This window comes from Arvicola amphibius, chromosome 5 (assembly GCF_903992535.2).
Source record: "Arvicola amphibius chromosome 5, mArvAmp1.2, whole genome shotgun sequence".
Lineage (NCBI taxonomy): Eukaryota > Metazoa > Chordata > Mammalia > Rodentia > Cricetidae > Arvicola > Arvicola amphibius.
The window spans coordinates 153467385-153487187 of NC_052051.1; the positions used below are offsets into that span (position 1 = coordinate 153467385).

General features: G+C 49.6%; 1 protein-coding gene across 2 annotated transcripts; it reads right to left on the bottom strand.

The window, feature by feature from the left end:
- Nucleotides 1-941: 941 nt before the first annotated feature.
- Sall3 (spalt like transcription factor 3) lies at nucleotides 942-17641 on the bottom strand. 2 transcript variants are annotated; one of them, XM_038331886.1, is made up of 4 exons: nucleotides 17560-17641; nucleotides 3278-6169; nucleotides 2724-3064; nucleotides 942-1373 (listed from the first exon to the last, which is right to left on the bottom strand). In XM_038331886.1, the coding sequence occupies exons 1-4, from the start codon at nucleotides 17639-17641 to the stop codon at nucleotides 942-944; spliced, it is 3747 nt and encodes a 1248-aa protein (XP_038187814.1). The 2 variants fall into 2 exon arrangements, with proteins under 2 accessions (XP_038187814.1, XP_038187813.1); XM_038331885.1 differs by having other exon boundaries at nucleotides 2724-6169.
- Between the last annotated feature and the right edge of the window lie 2162 nt (nucleotides 17642-19803).

Here is a 19803-nt window from a genome sequence, read left to right on the forward strand (position 1 = left end):
TTATAGACAAACCTCCCTAATACAAAATACTAAAAGTGCAATTGTATAAATTAAGATTTGCAACCACATTATACAAACATTACCTCTTTATTATACAGCGTCGATAATGCGAAATATTTACTCACAACTGTTTATAATGCTGCGAATCATTTTACGGTGATGCTTGTCTGTAACTTGTTCCCAATCAACCGCTGGGCTACAGACCACACTAGAGAACAACCGTTCACATAGCAGCTACAAACATTTAAATTAAAAAGGGGGGGGGGAAGTGTTACTGACAGGTACTTGCACACAAAAAGCATGCTATCTTTCCCAATAGAACGTCACAATTTTGCCTGCATTTAATTAATCCACTTATTTATAATAAAACAAATCTTGCTTAAAAAAAATCACATAGCCAGATGTATTCTGCGATACAAGATCCTCATTTAAGGTTGGGTTATTTTATTGTCTGTTACCCGCATAATCTTAACATAAATACTATAGACGAAGAGACTGTCATAACACACAGCATTTGAAGCACTGAGCTGCTTCCTCAAGATGAAGAGTCCCTAAAACAGAGTTCAAGTGCCTACAGAATTTGAACAAAACCATGGAATGTAGCTCACTGGATTACCACAGGGGACCCTGCTCCCCCACGCAAGGGGGTCACTAGGTTCTAGGAGCAATGAAGTAGATACGGTCTGAGCTCTTTCTGTTCCTAAGGCAGTTTTCCAAGCACTTAAGCCTTTGTCTGAAATTTGCTTAAAAAGTTGCAGAGTTCTCAAGAACAGTCAAACTGTTGAAGACGTGCCATGTGGCACTCCCCAGGCCACCTTACAGCGGCCACGTGGTGCAGATATTTCCTGTCATGGATAAAATATTAGTGAGAGCCCAGGCATGTGGGGGCCAAAGTGTGGACTTGGGCCGGAGCAGGAGGGTGCAGTCTGAAGTACATTTGACTAGTTTATTCCAATCTCCTTGTTATCCTCAATGAACCTTGTGAATGGCCGGCTAGCTCCTGTCTCTGAGCTTGTTTTGTCCAAGCTGACAATGGGTGGGCTACTGCCAGTGCGCGTCTTGTCCACCCCACCAGCCATGGCACCCAAAGGCGGGATGGCACCTCCACCTAGACTTACTGGGAGCTGAGGAATGCCTCCATTCTGGATGACAGAAATCTCATTGTTCTTCATGGCAAGTCCATTGGTGATGGCAGCGGCATACTGGTTCCAAAAGCTGGGGTCAACGTTCATGGCCCGGGCCGCCAGGTCCTTCTGGAACATCTCAGAGAACTTCAGAGCGTCACCACCGAGCAGGGCCATGGGGTTTTCCACAGACAGGCGACGGCCACGCCTTGCAGGTGCATTGTTCCACATGTGGGTGCCCATGTGTACCTGTGGGAGACACGGAGAAACAAGCCACAAGTAAGCAAGTCTAGAACTGACAGGCAGCAATGTCGTGGTCTCAATGTTTCGTGTGACTTATATGCATTCTAAGCATTAGCGTGGGGGCAACAGAGTGCAGTTAGGTGGGCTCTCCTGGCACCTTGTACAATATACACGGTATTGCATTCTGTGACTCTAAAACGCACAACCAGCATGTAAATGGACAAACTTGTTAGACACCAACATCCCCTCCCCCAAGACTGCTCGAGAAGGTTCTAGAGCTTTGAGGATAAAGGACCTTTCCACTGCTTCATCCATCCCCACCTTAGTGTCTACATTTGGAGGTCAGTGGACAACTTCTGGTTATTCTTCAACCATAGAACACCTTTTTTGGGTCGGGGGTGGTAGGGTCTGCTATGGGCCCGGAACTCACCAAGCAGACTAGACTCAGCCTCCCCATCCCCCAAGTCCACGTTCAAGCTTGTAAAAGGTCTTAAACTTGAACTCTTTGACTGTCCTTCTCTTCTCTTGCTTTCTTTCAAACAAGAATCGAGAGCACTAAGACCTCGTGGGCCAGCCAGAGCAAAGGGTCCTCAGGAGGCTCCTGTCCCATCAGCACTGGTCCAGCACAGAAACCACAGGGATTGGCCACTGGCTTTCTCTAGAGAGGCTTCTGAGACCTCTACTTTAGTCAGGAACCAGGAACTGTTTTAGCCGCACAAAGGTGTTGTCTGCTTGGCTGAAGCCTGGAATGGGGAGCGGCCTGCGGCACCAGCCAGCAGTCAGTGAGAACACTCATCTGTGCCTGGTCTTCAGTAGGGATGCAGGCTTCACATGGTGGGAAACCTCTCACCCGTGTCCCTCCCCTCCCAGGGCCCTGTCTGTAGTCACACAGACGACAGAACACTCTAGAATTCACAGAACAAGTCTCGTTTTGCTCTATGCTAAAGTTTAAGGACTAAATTCATTTTGTTTAAGGACCAAGATTCAAGAGCTTTGAATCCTGGGCCTGCTCACCAAGTGTCTGCCATGACCTGAGGCCCTGGAGCAGGCTGATACCATTGGGGGAGCAGGCAAACATGAGCCTCATGGATTCCTGACTCACTTACTGCTATTTAAATGGGATGCACATTTTTTGAGTGTGTGTACATGCATGTGCATATATTCTTTACTCATATACATGTGTATACACAAGCACATACTATATACACTCATACTGTATATGTACAACCAACCCACAACACACGTGTATACATACATAAGAGTGTGAAGACAGAATCTCTGCTCAGACAGGGGGTGCAGGGCCATCCACAGGGGCCATGTGGTTTGGCCATAGCCTCAGGCCTGTGGCCCTCTTACCTTGAGATTGCCCTTGGTGGTGAAGGCCCTGCCGCAGATGGTACAACCGAAGGGCTTCTCCCCAGTGTGGGTGCGTTCATGGATCTGCAGGGCACTGGCAGAGGAGAAGGTCTTCCCACACGACTGACAGTTGTGCTGCTTGGGTGTCCGTCGTGGTGGGGGTGCCAGCATGGGCGCCAGGCTAGGGCTCATCACTGTCTGGGGCCCAGTGGGGACCTGGACTCCGGCTGGTAGGGCTGGGCCCTCACCCAATGCGATGGCCTTGCTGTGACCGTTCACTTCCATTTTGATCATGGTGGGCGCGGGGCTGGAGGCCAGGCTAGGTGTGCTGTGGCTGGGACCTAGAGTAAAGTCGGAGTCAAACTGAGAAGGCAACTCTTTCAACTTGTGTGTCAGTAAGTGCTGCTTTAAGTTACCCATAGTGGAGCAGCCTCGCCTGCAGACCGTGCAGACAAATGGCCGCTCCTTGGTATGGCTGCGGTGGTGGATTTCCAACGCGCTTTTGCAAGCAAAGGGCTTGCCACAGACACCACACACAGTGCTCACACACTTACCCCGCTCTCTGCTCAGGAACAGCAGGCTGAAAGGGGCCTCCTCCTTGATGAGTGGCCGCCCAGGGTGGCCCGCTGTCAGGTCCAGGGCACCTCCATTTCCTGGGCCGGGAGGTGGGCTCTCCAGCCTTTCAGTCTTCAGTGGGATCTCCTGGGGATCCTCCTGGTGGCCAAGACCTGGTGACTTGGAACGGAAGCTCTCGCCATTACTGTGAGCTGGCGACAGAGCCTGGGAGGATGAGGACTCAGACAGAGCGGGGCTGCCCGCACTGCGGCTCTCCAGGTCACCTACCGCGGATGAGGAATCATTGCTCAAGCGGTCACTTTCCCCAGACCCGTTTTCCACTGATTTCAAGCTGGCCAGCTGCTGGCAGTTCATGACCGAGTCGATCATTTTCATCTGATTCTCGAGGGCAGCAATGCTGGAGATGACAGATGGGGGTGAGGGCGGACAGGACCCCGAATAGGAGATCAGTGGCTTAGATGACTCGCTGGCTGTGTCCTTCGGCTCTGAGTCCTCCTCCATGGAGTTCTCATCAAGGTCATCGTCGAAGCTGCTGAGGGTCTCTGCGTTCTTTTCGTCAAAGGGCAGCTCAGCATCCATGGCCTCCTGCAGGCCCTCGGGCAGCGGCGTGTTTGGGATCTGGCCCCCCATGTGCATGCGGATGTGCTGCTGCAGCACCACGGCATTGGTGAACTTCTTCTGGCAGATGGGGCACGAGTGCTGCACTCGGAGCGGGGGCTTTGCACGGTGCACCCCGAAGTGTGTCTTCAGGTTGCCCTTGGTGGTGAAGGCGCGCCCACAGATCTTGCACTTGAAGGGCCGTTCCCCGGTGTGTGTCCTGTAGTGCATCTTCAGGGCACTCTGGCAGCTCAGCACGCGGTGGCAGATGACGCACTGGTTCGGGTCAGTCATCTTCTTGTCGATGTTCTCCACCAGTTGCTGCAGTTTCGAGGTCTCTGACGTTTGCATAGAGTCAAGCAGCCCGCCAAAAGGAAACTGGGCCTTGAACTGGTCAGAAACAGCCGGGAGTACCGGGCTCCCAAGGCTTGCGCAGGCGCTGTCTGTGACAGTGGTGGCAGTTGAAGTGGGCAATCCACTGACCTGCCCGCCCACCACAGGGGCATCCCCCGTCCTTGTACTAGTGCAAGGCAGGCTGACTGGCTCGGTTTTAGTAACTGAAGGCCCACCGAGGAGCGGCTGGGGTGACTCCGGCCTCACTGGGATACCAGACTCAGTATTGTTGAGGCCTGGAGACAGAGAGGTACATTCGCTGGATGCTGGAGAGGGCCTCTGTGGGGAACGGCTGATGGGAGTGATGCTGGGGGAGTCGGTGTAACTGTGGGTGCCAGGGACAGTGGGGGGTAGCTGCAGCCCTACTGATGTGGGCACAGTGGGCAGCACTGGCTTACTGTCCAGCCAGGTGGTTACTGGCTTCTCTGGGGGCAGGGACATGCCATAGGGAATGCCGGAGCAGGTGGGCACGTTGTCGAGGTATTCTGGGACAGGATAGGGGTTCATCTGGATATGGGGGTACTTCTCCTTGTGCCGCTGGAAGTGGACCTTCAGGTTGCCCTTGGTGGAGAAGCGGTTCCCGCAGATGTTGCATTTGAAGGGCCGCTCCCCCGTGTGGGAGCGCAAGTGGATCTGCAAGGCGCTGTCGCTGCCGAAGACCTTGGCACAGAACCTACATTTGTGCTTAAAGAAAGGGTCCTCAGCACTGGCCTTGGGCTCGAACACTGACACATTAGGGGGTTTGCCCTTGCGGTGCTTCATGAGAGCCGACAGCGGGTCCAGGGCATTGGCTGTGGCAGCGATGCTCACCAGGGGGTTGGGGAAGATGACGCTGCTGGATGAAGTCTGAGGTAGCAGAGGGTTTGGCAGATTGGAGGCTGAGCTGAGGAGAGGCCCGGGACCCAGGGCCGGGGGTGTAGATGCATTCTGGGGCTGCACTGTGTTGCCCACTGTACTGGATGCTGCGGCCACGACTCCCGGAGCAGGGCCAGTGCTGCAGGCCGGATGTGCCCCAGATTCGGTGGGGGCAGCACTGGTGCTGCAGGGAGTGCTTGTGCCAGAGGCAGTCTGTGACAGGTGCTGGGAGCCATTGAAGGGCGCTGGCAGGGTGGAGCCTGAGCCAGCAGAGGCAGTGGCGGGTCCAGTGGAAAGCTGGAGAGCTGTGTGTGGAGCCAGGCCCTGCAGCTGTACAGAGGCGGTGCCAGGGGCACTGGCTGAGGGCTTCAGTGGAGGCCCTGGCTGGCGGCTCATCAGGGCCACCTGGCTGCGGATCTGCTCAATGAGCTGGAGCTGGTGGATCTGCTGCTGCTGCAGTGCCACCAGCTGCTCCAGGATCATGGGGATGGCCACAGCGCCCACGGTGCCACCGGCGCCTGCCGTGCCACCCGCACGCGCACCCTGGGAGAATTGTGCCACCGCCACCTTGGTGCTGAGCAGCGTCTCCAGCGTCACATTGGTGCTAGGCATGCTGAAGGCCGCAGGTTCCGGTTGTGGTGGCAGTGCAGGTGGCGGTGGGGGCACACCTGGGCCTGGAGGGCCCTTGTCTGTTGATGCCTCCACATCCATGGGCTCAGCCTCCTTTGCTGCAGCCTTCACCTCGCTGCCCTCCGTGGGTGCCACCTCCTCAGCCACCTCACTCTCAGTGCGGTTGCTGGGCGAGCTGGCGGGAGAAGGTTCTGGAAAGTCCTCGGAGGGCGGCGCTGGCTCATCGTCATGCACGATCAGCACCAGTGGGTTCTTGGTACAAGTCTTCTTGTGCTGCAGGAAGTCTGCCCACTTGAAGAACTCTGCACAACACTTCTCACACACACTGGTTTCCTCGCTGCCACTCCTGCTCTCACTGCCGCTCTCCGCGTCCTCAGCACCGTCCCCGGGGACGCCTAGGAAACCAAGAGATTACATCAGCGAGGCTCAGCCAGACAGCCGCCCTCCATTTCAAAATTTTGCACATCAGTAAAATCAATATTTTTTATTTTGTACAAATTACCCCACTTCAACATTTCTGACGTCCCAGCGTGTGTGTTCTATGACTCTTTCTAGCTAGCTAATCATTTTCTTAGCACAATCCATCAAATTATGAGGCTCTATCAATTGTGGATACTGCTTCTTAATGAAATTCCATAGAAGCCATCGATTTCCAATATCTTCATACAATCCGCAGCCACCCTGTCTGTTGGGTACAAAGCCAGCCTTCAACGGGCTCATTAGGATTCCCCTTTACCATGGGCTTCCTCATTTCCAACAAAATTAGAGACGCCTCTGCCAGTTCACTTAACATTGCCGAGCTAATCCGTAACCTTTCCCACACACCAGCACCTGACAGGAAGCCAGTGTGGTGTGGTCTGCGCTCAAGGATTCATCATCGCTAAGCCCAGCTGAGGCGGTGCAGATCACCATGATCCTCCAGAACCTTTGGAATCACTAGGCATTTATTTCACGTAGGAAATTTAGGCTAAATACTATGATTTGTGAACGCAACAAAGAAACTACAAGCTTTTCTTCGAATCCTAATGGTGGTGTCCTTCTCTCACCTACCTCTTGGCTCTTTTGGAAGGCAGAGGCCCTCTACATTTTAGGACTTGCCAGATGACTATCAATATACACTAGGCCTAAAAATGAATCATGTTTAGTACAATTAATCGGCTCTGTCAGATGCAATATTCTTTGGCGAAATGAACTTGAAATTACATGTTATTGTGATTAGCCAATAGAGTTCAGTGGTTTGTTAACAAACCAGGAATTATATATTTAAAGTTCATTTATGTTGACATGTTTAGCATGAGAATGTTGCAGTCAGACACACTTTTTGTACCTATTTTCATCCATGCTCATAGAAAGACTTAGCAAATTATATGCTTGCACCATCGTGGAAAAGCCTCTAATTGGTTACACATGTTTAATTACTGTTGTAGGCAGCTACTTCCTCTGTCTCCTAACCCTCTTGTGCCGAATAACAACCGTGTTTAATGAACAACTCTAATTCACACCTGATCAAATAAATAGCTGTATGGGAACGAGAAATTGACACCCAGTGACACTTTTGGCTTTGGCTTTTTTGGGTCACTGTGGTGGGGAGAGATGCCCACTGCGACCTGGTTTTGTGTACCAGCTTGGGTGCCACTGACTAGAAGGGTTTTTGTTTTGTTTTGTTTTTTGTGTTTTTTTTCTGGGTTTCTATTTTTTTTTTCAGCTTGCAGATGGAGTGACAGCAACAGATCCGTTGAACAGAGCAAATGTCACAGGCAAATCAGCTCTTTGTTAGATGTGCAAAGTTGAGCCTGAGAACAAAACATCCTCCAGTCCCACCCATCCAAAAAAGCACTGGTGACATCACACATGGACTTGCTAAAAAGTCTCTAACATTTTTAAGGGTTTTTTTTGGGGGGGGAGGATTAATTCAGTTACACGTTGAGCAGAGAAATTTGGGTTTTGTTTTTGTTTTTTAAATTTTGTTCAGGAAACCCCACTGCTCCTCTCTTGGAAAATGAAGTAAAAATATTTTTGTGGCTGCTCTGCTGCGTTCTATGAGGCCATTATTTCCAGGTAATTTCTACATGCCTTTAAAAATGATTAGCAGCATTCAATTAGCATTTTCTTAACTGGCTAAGCCATTTGAAGGGGAAAGAAGTCAGAGCTGCAGCCCATAAACCCCATAGACTTTTAAACTAAACTCAGAGCGAAGATCAGGCTGCAGCAAGCAGTCTCATTACTGCATGGGGGAAGGAACGTAATAGGTATCTGTAATGAGGTTGAGGGTAGCTAGGAGCAAAGACACAGCCGATTTATATAGCAGATAGGCACATTAAGGAAACAAATACTCCATGCTCAACTTTGCTCAGTGTATGCGAAACTAATTGTAAACCTGGTTAAGGTCATGGAACAGGGCTGGGGGAGGCTAGAATTTTTTAATCATTGAATAAGCAAAACAAAACAAAAAAACGATGAGTTCCTCAAAATTTCAGTAACTTAATTTAAAAAGTTTTAACAAAATGCCAAAAATGCATCTATGATTTCTCTTTAACTGCACAATGTTCTTAAAAACATATACATACCACAGATACATACATACACACATATATGTATACCTCAGCGGACATTAGGAAGCTCATTTGCATTAAACAGTAAAACAGATGCACAGAAATTGCTAAGCAGGGGACTGACTTTAAAAAGTTCCTTTCCAATGTGTAAAGCTATATTAGAAAAAGTATAATTTCTGTACTTTCTAAAAAAGGAAATGCTAAAACATTAAAAATTGCTACTGCCTTGAAATATTGTATATAGGCACCTCCTTTAAGAAGATAAAAATGAACAGTATGTACAATGCTTAAAAACTGAAGGCATGCACACTTTAATTTTTATGAAATCAAACAAACTCTTATGAAAAGAATACCTTTTCTCTATATTTAGTATGCTCTAGGGACAATGCATTCAGAGAATGCTGCAAAGTGGGCTGACTCAGATCACTTAAAGTGCATCCAAAGTGGAGAGAATTAATTTACATAACTGTGAGTTATACCTTCACAAATGAACTTTCCCAGATTTTCCTTATAAGAGAGCGTAGCGCGACGCAGAGAACCCGGGCTTTTCAGGGGGGTCTCGACCCAAACAAACCTCTATTCACCTTAAAGATGTGCAGTTTTACATTCCCATTAGTTTTTTCTGTTTTAAGTGTTTTTAGGGTTCACTTCCAGATGCCCTGAAGCTGAAAAGGGACCCCTCAGGTAATTTTATTTTATTTTTTCCCCTCCACAGCAAGGGCTGGTAAATTACAAGCGTTTCCCAGCTCTCCGACGTGTGCGTGGAATATATAAGTACGTTCTGCCAAATAATGTCATTTTGTTTAATTCAGTCTTAAGTGACAATGATCTCAACATTAGATATTTTGTTCAAAGTAAAACGATCCTCCACCAAATGGAAGGAGGAAATTGTAAGGAAAAGGCATTCCGACCCCTTGGGCCCTCAACAGTCCTTTATGTTACTGAGTCCAAGGAAACCAAGCCTGGCAACAATTTGCTTATGAGCCAAGCTTCATCATGAATTTCACTTTTGGCAAAAGTGTGATCTTAAAAACTACAGTTAGCAAGGGGAAAATTCTTCAAAAACAATTTGCATTTCTTATTGGGGCAAATAAATTAGAATTACCACTTAACACGGTAGGTCTCATGCTCAAGCTACGGCTATGATTTCCAAATTCGAATGGAACTAGACCTCTTTTATAAAAGTTGGAGACAAACAGAAACTTATTAAGACTAATGTTTCCTCTATGGAACTGAAATTGCTTGCGTATATTTGAAATGTTTTTAAGCAACAAAACACTCTTTAGCTGAACGGATGGTCAGGCAATATCTAAACACAGTAAGAACAGGACTCTCTGGAGTGGCATAGTCTACTGACTCAAAAGAGTCCAAGAACTGACCTCCAATGTGTTCTAAAGAGAGTGAGAGAAATTAACTCTAACCTGCTTTTGACACCGCGTACATTAGTGTCTATGTGTGAAGCTGATATTACTGTTTTTTATAACAGAAAACCCAGATAGTCACGCTGACTGCAGTTTATAATTCTATCAAATTGCTGCTAGTGTCCTTTACGTCTGCCTTCCTGTAGCCAAGACTATATCCATGTTTCTCTTTAAGTAACATTCTGAACTGGTCACCATGCTCAAAAGTTATTAGCCCACTACTTAGTATTGCTTAATTTACGGGTAACCAGAGTCTGGGAGGCACACTCTTCAAAAGGACAATGAAAAATCTTTGAAAATTTATTAGCAATGTATGTTTTTATTTCTCTCTCTCTCTCTCTCTCTCTCTCTCTCTCTCTCTCTGAGGAGAGGATTCAAAAGCAAGCATTCTAAACATTCTCATTGGTGTCAAAGTAACTTGTATTGTTGCCTGCGGGTGGCTCAACAACAAGATCTGAAACCAACTACACAGCGACTATGCAGGCATTTTACAATACTTAAAGGTTACAGACAGTTACACACTGGGGGAGAAAATGCTAACCAGTCTGCCAAGTGCACCATCTGAGTGTTGGATCTCCCTCCTGGAAGGCCTTCCTCCTGTTTGGGGACCAGCAGGTAAAGGTGGCTATCAGGTGAAGAGAACTGCAGAAGGACCACACAGCCCTCAGTGCCCTGGAAACCAGTCACTCCAACGAGGAGGACGAATAGGAAATTTGTGGTCGATTTATAGTCATCCCAGAACCTAGGGTTCCTAACTCCACCTTGAGTGACAGTCATGCCTTTGGCTGGTAGAGGAGAAGGGAAAGGCCCACAGCCCCTCAGAGAAAACCACAAGGCAGTTAGCTTCACGGCATTCCTCTCAGAAACACGAGCATTTTTCCACGGCACTGACAACACAGCATGTTTAATAACAATCCGCCGATTCCCGGTGCATTCTCACCGATCACAGCTCTCACTCCTGGTTAGCTGTGGAAAACGGCACCATGCTTTCTCTGTCTTCTAGAACTCGATCTTTTCCAGGCCACACGTGAAAAACATCACAGTGCATAAAGATATTTGAGATGCCACGCTTTCTCTATACAAATATTTATGCACATCTCTTAGCAAGGGTTATTTTTATTTTCTCTTTTTAGAAGGGTCATTTCAAAGCAGCACTAAAATTGCTGATTTATCGTTTTCTTTATTTTGCTACATTTTCATTACACATTTTTAATTCAGCACAATTAACAAAGGGAGAAAGCAGACTTGTTTAGTACAGAGGGAGGCATGTTAAACCTCCCCTCTTTAACTATTAACTTTAAAATGCCAGGTGGGGTCTTTGGGACAGGAAACCCTACTTTTTTCTTTGTCTTTCTATCTCTTAAAAATGTAGCAAGCATTTCTCAAGTTTCCTCCAAACTCTTAGGAGACACTTATTTTCTTGCAAATTAATTCTTTTTAACTCCTTATGATAGCTTTGAATCCCATAAAGAAAGATGAATTATCGCCATACTGAGCCCAAGCTGTGTCACAGGAGGAGACAAATAGAGACCCCCACTGTGTTTAACAATGTAGAAGAAATTCCAGGCGCAAGAGAAAAATTTCTGTCCTTCTCCCCCAGACCTGGAAAGCGCGTGTGCTCACAGAGCCGAACGGTGGAGGGCAGTCTTGCCATGCTCAGCGCGCGGCACTGACCCACATGCTCCCTCTCACTCACTGGTCCACATCACAAATTTGTTAAGTCATGACCACCTGTGGCACAGGCCCCAGGCATCTACTGTTTAAACTGGTTCAGTTTTAATCTGTGAGGTGAGGCTCCAGGGACAGAAACACTGTCCCTTTATGGGACACGAAGTTGAGGCAGCACACACACACACACACACACACACACACACACACACACACACACACACACACCACAGTGACTTTGATAGAAAGGTGTTTGGTGCACTTCAAATCTTGCACACTTGTCCCTTCATCCAGCTGCCATGCTATACTCAAGCTCACACCACTATTTGTGCTTCAGAAAAAGCACAGACCTGAGACATGTCAGCAGAAGCCAGCAAGCTGAAGACAAGGTTGTGTTAAGTCACTTCAGGTGAAGGTGGTGAGCTGTGTAAGTACAGAGAACTCCAAGATTCGATACAACGTGTTCCACAACATTTTATGACATTCCTCCTAGAAAGTGTCCATTCCATCGCAATCCACTAACAGAGCATGCACAACCCCCCCCACCCCCCCATCACTTCGTTGGGGGAGGGGGAGAGGTCGAGTGAGCAGGCAAAAGGCATTTGGTGCAAAAATGCTTCCATTGAAATAGCCCTAGTCACACAACTAGGAAAGAGGCCGAGATCACCTGTGAGCTTTTGGCTTCAGGCGCCTGGCTAGGCGATTACATCCTTTCCATCATCTGCCGTGACTTCGCGATGCTGTTTCATTTCTATGGGAGAAATTTGCATACGAGCAGAAAGTCATCCTGGAAAAGCCACCGCCCACCCCATGATGCCAGTGACTTTGCATATGTACAAATTACACACGACTATTATCAAACAGCTCCGTCTGAGGCCACTCTGAGGACCCGTGATGCTGAGGAATGAGGACAAAGTGCCCTGGCACCTGCAGGGTTAATTAAACCGTTCAAGATGTAATGGCTACACAAAAGCAAGCCAGTTTCTCTTCTTCCAAGAGCTATAAACACTTGTGCTGAACTGGATGGCATTTGATAAGCCAGGACCGCACGGAACAAACTCATGGGATCTCTAGTTAGCACGGACTCGGAGTTCACACTTAACAGAACAGAGCTGAGTCCTGTTGCCAAGGTCAACAGCACACGCACTAATTGTATTATGAGCTTGACGTCTAGTGGCCGTCCTGGCAGGGCAAAGCAGGCAAAGGCTTGTCAGAGCACTCCCAAGGACTCACCTTCAGGGAGAGAAGGCGTAAGCCGGCCAGCTTCAGGCCACCCACCTTTCCTAGAACCACACTTTAAAAAGGTTCCACGCCACACCACAAAGTCACCAGGCTTTCAAAGAATGCAAAAGGGGCTGAACCTCCTAGAGAGCACGCGAAACTAGGCTAGAGGTGAGAGAAAGGGTCCACCCTCAGAGGAGAAAATGCTTGGGTACCATCAGCTTCCTTTGGTGGCCAGAACCCCCTTCCTTTAATTAAGAAACAAATCAATCTTAGTCTCAAGCATAAAGGTCATCTCATTATTTTGTTTAAAAAAAAAACCTGTATTTTTCACTTTCTGGAGCATGCCTTGCCTTGTTTGGCAGTCGTACAATTAACTGCATCTTAAATCATAACTGTGTTGAAATTACAAGAGAAAAAACCAAAAAAATACTTTTAAAACATTTTTCTTAAAGTAATTGCTAAAATTCGATTTTCACATAGATTGTATATGAAATGTGCAGTACATGTAATTACACATTGTAATCACAATAGCGTCCCACCAATAGTAGTATTAGCTCACATCTTTATGAGATTGTCTAAAATTCACTGGTGTTTCTTATACTGGCAACTAGTCAAGAAACCAAGGAGGACAAGAGGAACCAATAAAACAGTAAAGGAAAAGAGAAAAAGGGAAACCCTTCCTTGAATGTATTGTTTTTAAAAATAGCACTCAGAACTATGTCGCTGTATTAAAAGATGCTGAAAAGCCCACAAGCAGCCTAAAGGATTTTTAATTTACTTACAGGAGACCTTGTGCCAATACTTACACATAAGAATGCTAAATTCCAGCTGATGGTCAGTTCACAGAACAAAAATCTTGGCTCTGTTTGCTGCATTCCCTATCCCCAAAGAAAATGTTCTTAAGCCTGCCGGGAGAAGGGTGGCAGAGTTGAATATGAAAGCTGACCCACTTTTGTCTCTTTCCCCATCATTCTGGATACAAAGAAATCCTCAGCAAGCTAAATAATTCCCGCTGCTCCTCCACACCTTTCCCTTCCCTGCGGTCTGAACACGTCCGAAAACCCTGGATTACGCTTAGCTTTGAAAAGTTTAGAGCATGCCCTTCTAAGAATTCCCTAACTCTTGCCTCACAACCAGCTCTCCTTAAGGTGGAATTAATTGGCACCCATTTTAGGAGTACGCATTTTTAAACAGGTTAAGTTTTTTTGAGCGCAGTTTTAAAAAGGAATGTTTGCAAATTCTTCCCCCTCCCCTCTCCCCCTTCACTTACTTTCCACCTTTCATGTTTCAGAGAAAACAATCTGCCAGTGGTTGTAAGAAAGTGGCTTCTGTTTTGTCCCTTTTGGTATGCTGAATTGTAAATGTGAGGCTTGGGGTGGGGGGGGTGGGGGGAGCTGGAGGCAAACCCTGCACACACAGATAAAAGAAAAAAAAATCCCTTCACTGAGCACGGGTGGCTTTCTCTCCCTGAACTTAAGCAGTCTATGAATTCCATGCCTTAGTGCTTAGGTCGCAGACTCACCACACTGGAAAAGATTTTTAAGATCGCCATAAACTGTACACCGGTAGGAAATAAAAACACCGCGAGGTAGTGGAAGCCACAAAGAAGATGCACCCCCAAAACTGTTTTAAATTACAACATTCTTTTGTTCTTCCTTAAACACAGACTTTCCCAGGGCAGAGAAATGCATCTTTAGGACTGCTTTTCTTTTCCTTTTGCCGGCACCACGTCTTTAAAGTTCGTGGTGGGGCTTACACACGGCACTGTCACAGGAAGTTTTAATGAGTTTTTCTTAGAACAAAAATGTTCAGCTGGCTCAGAGGATATCATTACCCCGTGGCACAGATCTAACTGAACCCCAAAGCTGCACCACATTTATTTCTAAAAGGGGAAATAATCACGAATAAGCAATTTAAAATGACAGTTTCTGTTGGGGATTTAAGGCTCAGTAACTCAAAATAAAATGCTTATCACAAGGTACCTCCAGAACTTTCCACAAGGCAAGCATTGCTTGTTTTCATTCAGACCTGTCATTCATTCCTTCAGTGCTATGGTCTGGAGAGAACCAAAGCTATTGCTGTTTTTTTTTTTTCCTTCCCATTGTTTGTCTAAAAACCAAATCCTGAAAAAGAAGCCATAAAAATGTAGAGTTTCTACTGGAAGTCAACATGACTATGTATCTTTGCTCTCCACTATTCTCATTTTTTTTTACATATGGTATCTGTCCTGTATGGCATTAACAAAAGCCTTCAATTTTACTGCAGGATGGACCCAGTGCTTTAATTAACACGTCACACCCAAAGTGATACAAAGGAATCATTTACTCCATTTATAAAACACTGTAGTAGACTTAGCTCACTTAGAACTTCATGCAGCACACATTTGTCTCCTGTGCCCCTAAAAAGAATTAAAAATTTGAAATGACAATGGAGTAATTTAGTTTACACAACCATTTATCTTTTTTAAAAAACTACTTTTCTTGGTTATCTCAGAGTTAAGACAGCGTGAGCATTCCTTGGCTTTAGAGAAAACAGAGTATCTTTTATGCTCCATGAACAATCTGCTTCAGAACAATTAAATCAGAAAGAACTTGTTTTAATAGTTTGCCTAAACTATCCTTCAAACCCGAATAGCGCGTGTTGCTTTACTAGGGCTCAGCCTCAGACAGGCTATTTTTGGCCTGTTGCAAAATATGATGAGGAACTGTGGCAACCTCGGGATCAGAAGTCTGAACCACTGTGCAAAACACAGCCTGAATAAAAACGCCAGTCCTGAAAGGGTGGAAAACCTGGATATGGGAGAGTCTCGAAATAAATTAGAGCAGCGAGCAGAATTCAAAAGAGAACTCGTAAATAATTGACTATCTGGGGTTTTCAACACTGTCCGGGTTATATATCCTCCGACGTGTTTACACGATTAACTTTACCACACTCACATTTCTGAAGCGAAATTAAAAATGAACAACAGTGCCTCAGCTTGTTAACTGTTAAACACATGAGGTTTTACTCTATTAATTAAAATATGCTTTAATAAAAGGAGACATTGCACATTTTGATAACGACCCTACAAAGCGGAGAAGTATTTACACTGTTGCATTTTAGGGCGGCTGTGAAAGCGGATTTTGAGCTATTCAGGAGCCGCAATAATGAAGCTTTAAAATTCCTCACTGGGATGCAGTGTAGTTCTTTTGAGGGAAAGACTGTCTTTCTCATTCGGCAGAAATAAATCCATTCATTTGATCATGTAGTCATTGAGGGTAATACAAAACAACCCAAGTGTGAGAAATTCTATGTGAAGAAGTAAACAAAACAAAAAAAAATCCATTTCCATGACAAAAAGATTCTTTGTCCCTAATCTACCCAACATATGCAAGCGTTTCTTTTTAGCATATCGCCTGTTCTAATCTTGGCTGACTTGGCTGCAGAGCTGCCGGCTCCCTCACCTCACAGCAACAAAAAGACCCAACGAGTCCCATTTGATTTAATTCATCCCAGGGCTGCTGTGGGCATTTTCTCACTTTCTACTGCGACTTGCATGCTTTGTCAAACTTTAACGCTTGTATGTTAAAACCCTTAAATTCTGCCTATTTACTAGGGTTTTGAGTTTGATTTTTTGGGGGAAGGTGGTATAATCTTAGTTAAAAGGTTATATAGTATCTGCTGCATCTAAACAATTTACAATAGGTTGATCATAAAAGTTGGCTTTTAAGAAATAAATTATTCCACCTCGAACTAGTTGCTGGGGGTGGGTCCGTGTCATATGCGGCCGCCCCTCCTCGGCCTCCTTGCTGGCGCCCTGGGGACCCTGGTAAGGAGCGCCAAAACTGGCACCCAGGGCTCAAGTATTCGGGGTGCCATAAACTTTAGGGTGCCAAAGTTCAACCACACTAAATTCGCATCTTCCGTAGCGCCTGCCCTGCACTTTTAGATGGTTCAAAGAGGAAGTTGCTACTAGCGAAGTAACTGTGAAGGTATCTCCATCGCCCGATTTCGGTGCCTCCAAAAGAGTACGAAAAGGCCGAAGGGAAAACTTGGATTCCGCCAGGAACGTGCTGCGGTCCTAACGCATGCACGCACTAGCCCCCGAAAGAAACAGCTGTGCTCGCGCCCCACAATTCCCTAGTCGGCCATTAAGGAAAGGCCAAGAGACATTTACTTCCCACTTGCTTCCGAAAGGGATGATTGGATTTGTCAACGCTCTGGGACACCGCGGGGTTCGCGGCCCGAGGGTCACCCGAGGCGGCCTGCTGGCCGTATTGGGGACAGGCAACAGAGACTGGGATCACCGAGGTGGCGTTGGGGCCCCGGTTAGGCTCCAGACGAGCATCGGCCGGGCACCAGGACGCGCGGTGCCGAACAAAGCTGGCCAGGCGGCGGTTTCCAGGGCCCGCGTCCAGCGGTAGGTGAGCCCCGGGAGCGTCCCCCGCTGCTGAGCCCGCCCTGTGGACAGTACTGAGCTAGATCAGGGTCCCGGAGCTTCTGGAGGCTCCGGGCCCGCTGAAGCAGGGTGGGGGCACAGAGACCAGGAGCAACTAAGGGTGGCAGCGGACCGGACACCCCCCACCGCCACCCCACCTCCCGCCCGCTCTTGGCTAGCTGGCCTCCGCCTCTGGCCCAGCCGATTCCAGTCCATCCTGGAGCCGGCCCGGCCGCAGCTCAGGCGGCGCGCAGCTCAAATCGGAGCAGCGGAGCCAAGTTTACTTGGCCCGCAACTCTTTTCCGCGCCGCGCGCTTCGACGGGGTACCGATCCCGGTTGGCCAGACTGGCCAAGGGACCGGACTCCTAGCTAGCACTCGCTCACAGGAACCAGGGAACTTTCTCCCACTCCAAGACGCGCTCAGTCGCTCCCACCGCCCGCGCTTCCCAACCTGGGTGGGCGCCCCAGAACTCCGGGCCACCCTGAGGTCCCCGGCCCTCACCGTGCTCTGAAGCCCCGTCCTGCGGCGGTAGCTCCTCGTCCGACTTGAGGTGCTGGGGCTTGGCCTGCTTGCGCCGAGACATGCTGCTAGCGGCGCTCCGGCCCCGTGCGGGGCAGCGGCATCAGCGGGGTGGCCGGCGGGGACAGAGCGGGGTGGGCGCGGGGAGGCCGGGCGGGCGTGGGGCGCGGGGCGCGGGGCGGTGGCGGCGGCTGCGCGGGCCGCGCATGGGGCTGAGCAATTAGGCTGGTGAATAATGCATGTCCATTAGCGGAGGGCCGCGCCGATTGGCCGGCCTCCAGCGGACTCCGGCGGCCTATGCAAATGAGGCCGCTCTCGCAATTAGCAGCCGCGCTGGCGAGGAGGGGCCGCGGCGCCTGCGGACCTGGGTGCGCGCTGCCCCACGCCGCTCACATCTCGGGCTCCGGCGACCGCGCTCAGGCACCGCGCTCCTCGGCTGCCTAGGTGCGGCTTCGGCGGGCCGGGGTGCGGTGCGGACCGTGGCAGCGAACCCTCCGCGCCGCGCAGGCTGCAAACTTTGGTGGCGTCCGCGCGGCGCCGTCTCCGCCGGCGCGCCGGGCTCGCCCCTTTATAGAGTGCCTGCGCCGTCGCCCGCGCCCCCCCCCCCCCCGCCGCCGCCGCAGCCGGGCGGCCCCTCCCGGAGCGAGCGGCCGCGGGCAGGGCTCCGGCCCGGCGCCTTTGTCTCGCCCCGGCCGATCGGGCGCCGCACCGCCTGCGCTCGGGGTCGGCCGGCCGACTGCCTATGGTCCTCGGCAGCGGGTCGCCGCGCCCCTCAGCTCGCCCGGCCCGTTCCGGCTCAGGTGTCCTTGTCTCCGGACTTTCTCTCCCGGCTCTTGTCCACTTCGCGGGGTCCTCCGGCGGCCCGCCAGGCTCAGAGGCTCGAGGCCGGAGCGGAGTGCGCACGCTAGGGTGGCGGGACTTCGGCAAGACCAACTTTCCGGTTCGGAAGCGGCGCGGGCCGCGCGGCTCCTCCCCTCCCTGCGTTCTCCTCCCCTCTGCTGTCCCCCCCCCCTCCGGTCCCCACCGACTTCTGAGTGCCCGCCCCGCCCGCCGCCACCACTAGGGCCTCCACGGCTCCGCGCCCGCCTTCCAGGGCCTCCCCTAGGCGGACGGCTTCTTAAGTCCAGGGGAGGGAGGGGGTAGCGGGACTTCGGTACCGCCCCCCTTTTCCCGTTCCCGCTGGTACTGTGGCCCCAGTGCCCACTGTCCGGGCCCGCAGAGTGGGCAACGAGTGCGACTCAAAGTTCCAAGTACACGAAAGTCCAGCGAGCGGGCCGCGAGTTGTTGGGATTTCGGGGGTGACGTGGGGGGCAGGTGAGGGGGCCGCGCATGTCTTCGCCAGCCTGGCACCCTTGGCCAGCTGGCGCGGCGCGCTCCCCGCACCGGTCTCCCCGCCCGCGGTCACGCGAACGCGGCCTCGCTCCCGCGCGCTCACTCGCGCGCTCTCCCACCACACCGAGCACACGCATCCGCGTGCGTCCTCCGTCTCGGAGCTGCCACCAGGATGTGCCCCAGGCCTCGCCGCAGCAGCTCCAATGCCCTTCTCCCCAGCATGGCTCTTTTTTATTTCTTAAATTTCTTTTTTTTTTACCGGTGCAAGTGACCAAGAGTACAAAGCTTCGGCTCAGATGGACTCCCGGAGTTTACCCTGGCTTGTTTCTTGGGTGGAGGGTGGGAAAGTAGGCAGTGACCCTCCAACCCGACCGCCCAGCGACCCGCGAGCTTCCCGCAGAGCTGGGGAACGGGCTGCCTACTGATGGAATCCCCTGCCCCTTCCACAGGACCCAAGGCTGGCTAACTTGCCGAGCATCTCAAAAGCTGCCTTTCGGTTCTAGACTCCGGTTCCCACGTTGCATTCGCCTTCTCGCATCTAGTCAAAGTTCCACGAAGCAACAGCTTTGGGCTCCGGGAAGCGCGAGAGAACTATGCTGAAGAACGAAGTGCACAGGAGGTTGGAGTCGCCTCCAAACAGCCCTAAGAGCTACTTATGAAAAAAAAAATAATTACTTAAGGTTGGTTTGTTTTTCCTTTTGATGGAGGGTGTACTCATTTAAATGGAAAAAAATTTAAAGAAAAGCAAATAAAAGATGTTCCAAATCTCGAGTTCCGTTTTAACACACGCGCACACGGATGGCATGTTTACAGTTAAATTATGGGGGTGAAATGTCTGTGTCGCTATACACGCGGTGAAGATCTGAAGGGCTGCAGATTGGGGAGGGGGAACAC

Coding starts and splice junctions, on each gene's coding strand:
- Sall3 (XM_038331885.1), bottom strand. CDS start 17,641: ATGTCTCGGCGCAAGCAGGCCAAGCCCCAGCACCTCAAGTCGGACGAG. Junction 6,170..17,559: donor GGACGGGGCTTCAGAGCACG/GTGAGGGCCGGG, acceptor TTGGTTTCCTAG/GCGTCCCCGGGGACGGTGCT. Junction 1,374..2,723: donor CCACCAAGGGCAATCTCAAG/GTAAGAGGGCCA, acceptor TGTCTCCCACAG/GTACACATGGGCACCCACAT.